This window comes from Cimex lectularius, unplaced genomic scaffold, assembly GCF_000648675.2.
Source record: "Cimex lectularius strain Harlan isolate CLEC.00 unplaced genomic scaffold, Clec_2.1 scaffold38, whole genome shotgun sequence".
Classification (NCBI taxonomy): domain Eukaryota; kingdom Metazoa; phylum Arthropoda; class Insecta; order Hemiptera; family Cimicidae; genus Cimex; species Cimex lectularius.
This window is the reverse complement of record NW_019392638.1, coordinates 170,516-179,871: the sequence shown is the minus strand read 5'-3', so window position 1 is coordinate 179,871 and position 9,356 is coordinate 170,516. Positions and strand designations below refer to the sequence as shown.

The window sequence follows — 9,356 nt, the reverse complement described above, 5'->3', positions numbered from 1 at the left end:
AAATTATTTTCCTTAAAACCGCCTTGACCCGGAAAAATAAAGATAAATACACGTTGTTATACAATCTTGAAAACTCCTGTCTTCACCACAAGGTCCCTAACTGAAGGCTGCATTTATGATTCTTTTTACAATTGTATACTACAATTTGTAAAATGTCTTTTCTGAAATTGAACAGCAAATAAAAATTATATTATATATCTCCGGTTCTAATTTATTTTCGGCGTCTAATTTTGTGTCATTGTATATATAACGTTTTCAGGTTTTTGCAGTTATAATCATTTTCGTGATATTCGAGAATAATCGGAGGCTTTGGAAAAATTGAGAGTAAACAAATATTTTTAGTTTTTCCGGAAATTTACATTCATTATACAATATTCGTGCAAAAATGAATATTGACTTTTTATTTGCTACACAAATGTTTTTACCATTTTTTGTTATATCGTTCGGTCACAAATTATGTATTTTACCTAAGTGTATTATTTATTTCTATCGCCTTGAATTCTTTCTTCTTATTCTTAGTTTATATTCATTGTATTATATTTCTCTACCTAAGAAAATGTTTTAAACGTACTGAAATATACAATGGCGTAAAGTATTTTATTAACAAGATAAACTTTTCGTTGAATGATTTCACTGATATAAGGTAAAGGTAGACATTTCCCGTTACTTTTTTTTACTGAATTTTTTGTGGAAATATTTTCTGCCTTTCGTTATATAGACGTATTCTTAGTTGTTGTCCAAACGCCATCGTTACCACTTCAGGAAAGTAGGCCGATGATTTGTCCAATCTGAAGAAGAGAGCTCGTTTTCCTCTTCTGCACTTGTAGAATTATATCTTTCCTTTTAGACGTATTATTTACATCAACTGTTTTTAAATTAGCAAACATAAGTTTGACTGCTGTTTTTTGTAAATTAATATATTTATATATCATTAATTTGAGGGGGTCGCTTATGGTTTTTTTCTTCCATCTTAATGTACCTGTACGTAATTGGAATCGCAGTGTGCACCTGACGTGAGGAAACAAAATGACGGCATTGAAAGCACAATACCTCAACTTTCGGATGATAACCTTTGTGAAAATACATTGGTTGAAAGTGGTTTTCGCCCCTGTTTCCAACTTTACGTGCCTCAACAATGAAAAACTTGACCTGTCCAAGGAAGGATAAAAACCAATTAGGGCAGAGAGCGGCCGTTAAACCACACATTCATTGGAAGAAACATCCCACAGGAAATGAACGAAACCCAAGAGGATTAGAGCGACAACTGCTTATCACCTGTTTTCAATTGAACATCATGGCAAAACCAGGAAAAGTTCATGTTGTTTCATTAAGGACGAAACGTACATATCAAAGATATATCAAAAAGAATCATTAAACTTTTTTACACAATATTTAATTAAGGTTTTGGTTGAGATAAAAAAGTCAGTGTCACAAGCGGGAGTCGAACCCACAGCGTTAAATCCGCCGCTGCTCTACCATTTGAACTATCGTGACTTCAATCCACTATTTAGCCGAAGGTCTGGATTCGAATCCCGCTTGTGACACTGACTTTAGTAAAATGTTTATTACCTAATTCTAAAAAAAGCAATCATTGAGTAAAGAAAATTGAAAACAAATAAACATGTAGATTTCAATATCTTCTTTAAGGTCTTTACTAGGTGAAAGAAAGACAAAAGTGTTGGGATCACCAAGCTTTCGGCAACATTATGTTGCCATCATCAGGGCCTATTTATTAAGATCAAAAAATATACATAATTAATATAAATTCACCAATCAACAATTAAAACAATGCATACTTTCCCAAGAGAGAAGAGAAAAAAAATTCTCACCAGAAAAACTATTGTAAAGGTGCTTTGGTTTAGGTTATGAAGCACATTCAATTGTACATGGTGAACAAGACATCTATGTAAAGGAGTGAGTAATTATATATAAATTATTATTTTTGTCAATTGTTAATGTTATATGCGAATAATTACTCACTCCTTTACATAGATGTCTTGTTCACCATGTACAGCTGAATGTGCTTCATAACCTAAACAAAAGCACTTTTTCATTAGTTTTTCCGATGAGAATTTTTTCTCTTCTCTCTTGGGAAAGTATGCATTGTTGGTTTGATTGTTGATTGTTACATTTATATTAATTATGTATATTTTTTCTTAATAAATAGGCCCTGATGATGGCAACATAATGTTGCCGAAAGCTTGGTGATCCCAACACTTTTATCTTTCTTTCACCTAGTAAAGACCTTAAAGAAGATATTGAACTCTACATTGATTATCTGCAGGTCGATCTACAAACATCATTTCTACAAATAAAAATGTAAAAAACTTTGTTGTCCACTTTAATACCGAGTATTTTCACCTCCGGCACGAATGACGTCCGTTAAACGACTTTGCTTTGTATAGAAAAGATTTCTGAAAAAATCCTGAGGAATTATTTCGCATTCATCAAGAACAGTCATTTCCAACATTACAAGCCGTCGTACTCGTCGCTTAAATTGGTCCCAATGTTTAGGATTGTGTTCAAATCTGGACTTTGAGCTGGCCACAGTAAGCACTCAATTACAATGTCATTCAGGTTATCATATACAATATTTGCTCTAAGGGGCTTGGCATTGTCCTGCACTAACAACCTCTCACCGATGTGAGGGCAAATGGCACTATATTTTTTTCGATTATGTCTTGCAAGTACCTCTGTGAAGTCTTCCTTGCGCAACAACCAAATCGGTGCGGGAATCCAAGGAAATGCCACCCCAGATCATCAGTGGCCCACCTGAGCAACCATTCAGAATGGAGCGTACCTTTCTCCTGAGCGTTTCCATATGAAATTACGCCAATTTGAAGATTTCAGGCCAACTCTCATCTGTAAAGAGAAGTCGTCCCCAATCTTGCAATGTCCAATTCACATGTTCCTGAGCGCATTGAAGTCTGACCATTTTCCGAGGTATGATAAAGAATTCATAAGCCGGGTGCCGGACCCTGAGATTATTTTTATTAGCTTTGTTGGCAATTTTTCAAAGAATAAACAATATGGCTTATTAAATCCATTATATTTCGTGGTCTGATTGACCAAATAACTTCTTTCAATTAATTAATCTTTATGTAAAGTATTGGTTGAAATGAAAAAGATAGTGTCACGAGTGAGATTCGGACACACGACCTTCGGCTAAATACACCGCTGCTCTACCACTTGAGCTATCGTTACTTCGATCCACTCGGACATCCACTCGCATCGCATTTAGCCGAAGGTCCGAATCCCGGGACACTAGCTTTTTCATTTCAACCAATACCTTATATAAAGATTAATGTGGTTCATCTTGAGGTAGTGGCATCGCGTGTATAAAAAAATCGTGGAAACACCTGCCATTGGTCCACGATAGACCTTTTTGTAAAGGATGGTTCTCTTCACAGATTTGTTGTTAGCTTAATTAGCATTTCCTTGCTAACAACAACTCTGCGAGTAGAACCATCATTTTCAAAAAGTGAAAGGACATACTCACCCTACCTCTATTATTTGTAATAGATCCTTGTGGTGTACGTGAGGAGCTCGGGCCATCCTTATAAGGAAACCCCACTCCATTCATACATTTAATCAGGATTTTAATGCTAAAATACGGATACTTTTTCTCGACGTAGAAGAAGAAAAAAACACGTTAAACAGAGAGGACTGAAATAGGACCAGCATTTTCTAACGATATATCGGAATACAAAATATTGAGAAAATAATATTTTAGCAAAATATTTTACTGTTGGTGGAGACATACATAAATATACAGTAGCAATATTCTTAAAATTATGCAATTTTCAAATTTTCGGATGTCAAAATTAAAACTCAAAACCGGAACATAGTTTTAGGAAAAATATCTAACAATTTTTCAGTAAAACGACATGTATAAATACAGTTTATTCATTAAAATAAATTGAGAAATGTTTTGGTCAAAAGTAATTTTACAGAAATGGCATTACAATGACAAGTTAGAAAAGAATAAATTTTGATTAACATTTTCCACATTTCAAACGCGAGACGCAAATTGTTTGCATTATTAAATTTTACTTACTACATACTAGAAAACAGAAATGATACACTTTGAAATAACAATATGATTATATTATTATTGCTTCCGAATTTATTCTTCACAACACAATGTCGAGCAATTCGTAACGTTGGCACTGGTTGGTTCGTTTCGTCTCGCAGTTTCTCAACAGAGTCTTGAAACTTGAGTGAATCAATCGAGAATTAATAAACATTTGACAACTTTGACGAAGTAAATTTGTTTTATATCAATTAAAATACAAAGGTTAATTTTTATTTTTATTTACAATCTATTAGCTAATACCCTGTAATATTTTCAGTTTACTAGTTCTCGTATGAACTTAATATAATTATTGACAAACTTAAAAGTTTGAACAATTTAGTTTGGCTATTCCAGCCAAAAGATGTTGCACCATTTCTGTACAGTTATATAAATAGAACTATTTTTCTTTGCGTTTTTTTTATATTTGAAAAATTAAACCATGCAGAAAAACTAAACCATCTGTAAATTGATGGACTGAATTATCACGTTGATCTGAATAGGAAATTTGAAACATCAGGCACTTGGTAAAGTATCTCAACCATGGGGCGAAACGTGGGTCGGGTAGTTAACCGAGAGGGCTCATGGTGATCGTGTGCCACGAACGGCCGACCTTGTAACTCACGGTGACGTGGTTTTTCTTTCTTCTGCAACGGTCTGCTAGGTTGCTCAGGCGTATTGCACTTCTTGCGATCTGTGATCGCGCCACACCACTCGGTAGAGGTACGCTTCGTCCCATGGGTCTCAGCTAAACACGCTCCTCCTTTTCCAGAACGAGGACTTCTGAAAAAGCGAGATCAACTCGTTTCTAAATACGTCAAACGTACAATCGTGTTTTTCATACCGGAGCGAGAAGCTCGTCCTGCGTAGAGGGTGGATTCGTTTCCGCTGAGGTCGGAGTTGTTCGGGCCGACCACCGTGTCCAACCTCGGTTCGATTGATCCTCGCCTGGTACAGCTGCTGTAATGAGGCGTTTTACGTCTTAAAACGGAAATCGTTTACACTATATTACATACCTCTGGTATTTAAACAAGGAAATAAAAGCCTGTCGAAATTTATAATTCATAAAGCAGTAGGTGATTGGGTTCGAGCAGGAGCTGATGTACGCTAGCAACTGGACGAGAGACACCCCCGTGCTTCCAACGTAGCGGTAGACCATCTCCGGGCTGAATAAATACAGAGTGTTCAGCATGTGGAGCGGCGCCCAGCATATGAAAAACTCCGCTACGACGACGAACAGCATTCGTATGACCTGTGGCGTACCAATGAGCGTCAGTACTTATTGCAATAGTTTTGAAATTATCTCTATTTACCTTTTTCTTCGCTTCTATACTTTTGTCCATGTAGTTGGATCTGATGGCATGCCTGGTGAATTTAGGCGCGTGGTTCTCGTCAACTAATCGTCGGATTCCCGTCTTCGACTCTCCATCGTCCACCCTCACCTACGACATAGATACGTACTTTTTCAATATATTTAACATTAGTCTAACTTTGAAACAGTCTTTAGTAACACCGACGGAAAAGAAATATTTAAAACCCCAAACACAAACAATGATGAAAAAGAGGTTTCTTCCTCATGGCCATGAGCGGGATTCGAACCTACGACCTTCGGCCGTATTCGCCGCTGCTTTACCACTTGGCCTATCGTAACACAAGTGGTAGAGCAGCGGCGTATACAGCCAAAGGTCGTGGGTTCTAATCCCGCTCGTGACACTAACTTATTCATATAACCCAAAACATTACATAAAAGGATTAATTTATTTGTAAGCAATGTGGACGATGAAACTGGAGTTTGATCTTTTCCTGTAATTTTGGTCTACCATCTTCGCTGTTCGGTTCGGTCGGACGAGTTTATGTCATCCGAATGTTTAAATGAGTTATAAAGCTTTTGTGAAAGCTCCATTCCGGCTGGCTTTTATTTGTTCTAGTAAAACGCACACTTTTGTCACAATCTAACAATCGCATCTTCACGATCCTTAGAAAATAAAAACAAAGTTTATCGAGTTTTCAAAATTAAAACAATGTACCATTATTTTTATAATGTTTATTAAAAATATGGGATGGAGAACATATATTTTTAAGATTTTTCAACAAATTTTGGAAGAGAATATTTAAATAATAATATATTTAATTTTATATACTTCTGTTTTAGATATAAAAACGATTTCGAAATTATCGTTGAAAAAATATATTTGGACTGTGGACAATTTTTTGAAAAATAAATTGTCGTTTTTCATATTCTATTTTATTTATTTTTATTGTAAAATTCCTTTTATTGTAACGGCATAGCAAAATTTTAGGGTGCACCGGCCGCCGAGTGGTGGTATTTCCCGTATTTGACATGCTAGCGGATCTGGGTTTGCATCTCGGAAGAGCCCATGACTTTTTAATTGTTACTGGTATAAAACATAACGAGGCTTCCTGAGTTTACCTACTCCCTTCAACAAAAATCAAGTAAGCAAGGCGGAAAGGTTCGTAAAATAGGCAATTAAATTAAGATATGTGAAAGGTCATCCTTTTCGGGTAAACGGCATAGGGAGCACAACGAATTGGGATCAATATGATTTATCTGCTTGGAAATAAAATACTTTAAGAAATATTTATTGCGAGAATGGACGTGGGAAATGACTAGTTACATCAAAAGGATCCATGTTCAATAGACTAGCACCACGAGCATTCTGAAACAGTAGCGAATAATAACTGCTATTATTAGATTCTCTTAATTTTGTACGATCTTTAAAGGAGCTTTCGTATATGTCTGTGAGATGAACTACAATACCACAAGTCAAGGTAAACTTTCTGAAAACAGGCTCACTATCTACATAACACCCAGATGGATTGGAGAAATGCTAAGAATTAAAATAGCTGAAACAAATATAGGAACAGACACCGTAGAAGTTAGCACAACCAAGGGATGTCGTCAAGGAGGGGTACTGTCACCACTTCTATGGAGCCTAACAGTTGATGAACTGCTCGAGACCCTGGATCGTACAGGGATAAAATGTCAGGGATATGCGGACGACATAGTTCTGACTGCCAGGGGAAAATATGAGGAAATTCTCTGTGATATAATACAAGAGGGTCTAACAATCACAGAAGAATGGTGTAAAACCGCTGACTTAGGAATCAACCCTAATAAAACAACTATAGCCGCTTTTACTCGGAAAAGGAAACTAGATCACATTAGGCAAATAACACTCAATAACACCGTGATAGAAATGAAAAAAGAAGTCAAATATCTGGACATCACACTAGATAAAACACTAACATTTAAGAAACACATTGGCTCTGCCATCACGAACGCGACGCGAGCTTTGACGGTGTGCGGAAGAAAAGCAGGAAGGAACTGGGGATACAGACCGGAAACCCTGCTATGGATGTTCACCATGATAGAAAGACCTATACTTACATACGGAGCTATAGCCTGGGCTGACAAAGCAGAACAAGTAACTAAAAGGAAAGAACTCTCAAAAATACAGAGACTTGCATGCATCTGCATAATGGGAGCAATGTCCTACAATTAGCATGGAAAAAGTACTGGGATTAATCTCCCTACACCACATGGTTATAAGGACAGTGCAGAAAACCATCATTAATTTTACCAAAGAGAAACCTCCAACAGGAATAAAACTAATATGGAGAGATAGCAACAAACTATGGAAAGACCATCCGATACTCATGGCTCCGAGAGACGACATGAACAGGATGTTTGAATTTAATCATAATAAACCTAGGTACCAAAAAAGAATGGGAACGAGAAGGAAACACCTCTTTCAAGAATGGCACCATCCTTTGGTACACAGATGGATCTAGAACATAAGAAGGTACAGGGGGAGGGGTGTTTGGACCTGGAACCAAATACTCAGAACCCATGGGAAAGCACACCAGTATCTTCCAAGCTGAAATTCATGCAATTGAAAGATGTACCCAACTCAACATAAGTAAAGGGTATTAAAACAAGAGTATATCTATCATGTCAGATAGCCAAGCAGCCATCAAAGCACTAAGCTCAAATATCATTAGTTCAAGGATGGTGCTGAACTGCAAAACCAAATAAACATATTAGGTACGCAGAACAAAGTCAGCCTCTGCTGGGTCCCAGAACACATGGGAGTAGAAGGCAATGAGAAAGCGGACACCCTTGCAAGGCAAGGAGCTGCCACACCGCTGACAGGACCTGAACCATTCTGTGGCATAGAACCCACACTATTAACGAGTATCTCAGACAGAAGGACAAAAAGAAAATGAAGGGACTATGGAATTCACTCATTGGACACAGACAATCCAATAATCTTCTAACCAATTTTGGAAGGAAAGAAATATAACTGCGAATACTAATAGGATTCCTAACCGGTCACTGCAAGTTAAATGGACACTTAAAGAAGATTGGAATAATCCAAAATGGCACATGCAGTTCTGCAAAGAGACAGAAGAGAAACCAGCTCTCTACTAACAAACTTCGCAGCTTACACTACACAGGACGAAATGTTTTGGGATGTATAATATGACCATAGAAGAGCTTCAACCACTGAAACCGTGCCCGTTAATCAAGTTTCTTGATAGGACTCACCGATGTGCTTTAGGCATGGGGGGATACAATAGCTCTTAAAGAGAGCAGTATACTATACATCTATATCTACATCTACATAACTCAATTGTACGGGCATAGTTTAATGGTGAGGACTCAATTCTGGGTAGTGTATCTGGGATAAACCAAGACTTATTTAAAGAAAACCGAAGAAATTTGATTAACAGCAATTTCAATAGAAAGGATTTCATTTACCATTACCATTTATTATAATTTTGTATCCATGCTTTTGTGTTCATAGATTTTAATTTATTCCAATTAAACTTCCATTTTTAATTTTTTTACTATTATTACCTTTTAATTCAAGCTTAACCTTCGCTTTTGTGAACTGATGAAATTTTATTGTAATCCAATTAATTATTCTTTTTATCTAAGGTTTTTGGTTGAGATGTAAAATTAGTGTCACGCCCTAAGTGACGAAGAAAATTGAAAAGTGGTCATATTTATTTTTTCTAAAGGAGGCACACCACTGGGTGATTTCCCATCACATGTTTTTCATATCTATTTTATTCTTGTAATATTTTTACGGGTTTAATTGTTTTATAGATGTAAAAATGAATAAAAAATGTAATTTTAAGACCCTGATTGAATTTTTCTTAACATACAGATTTTCTCTTTTTGTCATTCATCAATATTTAATTAGAAGGGTGGGGAAGCGATTGAGTTTTCTGTATGTAATGTTTTTTAAATTTTCTT

At 36.3% G+C, this 9,356-nt stretch overlaps 1 protein-coding gene across 1 annotated transcript in view; it reads right to left on the bottom strand.

Annotated features, from left to right (window-relative positions):
• Window positions 1-4,590: 4,590 nt before the first annotated feature.
• Window positions 4,591-9,356, bottom strand: part of LOC106670928 (cholecystokinin receptor-like) — a 140,658-nt gene continuing 135,892 nt past the window's right edge. The window contains exons 6-9 of the mRNA XM_024227643.1: window positions 5,386-5,514; window positions 5,089-5,324; window positions 4,917-5,032; window positions 4,591-4,855 (exon numbers count right to left, since the gene is read on the bottom strand). Of these exons, the coding sequence (XP_024083411.1) occupies window positions 4,821-4,855; window positions 4,917-5,032; window positions 5,089-5,324; window positions 5,386-5,514 (516 nt within the window). The 3' untranslated portion in view covers window positions 4,591-4,820. The remainder of the gene's footprint in view (window positions 4,856-4,916; window positions 5,033-5,088; window positions 5,325-5,385; window positions 5,515-9,356) is intronic.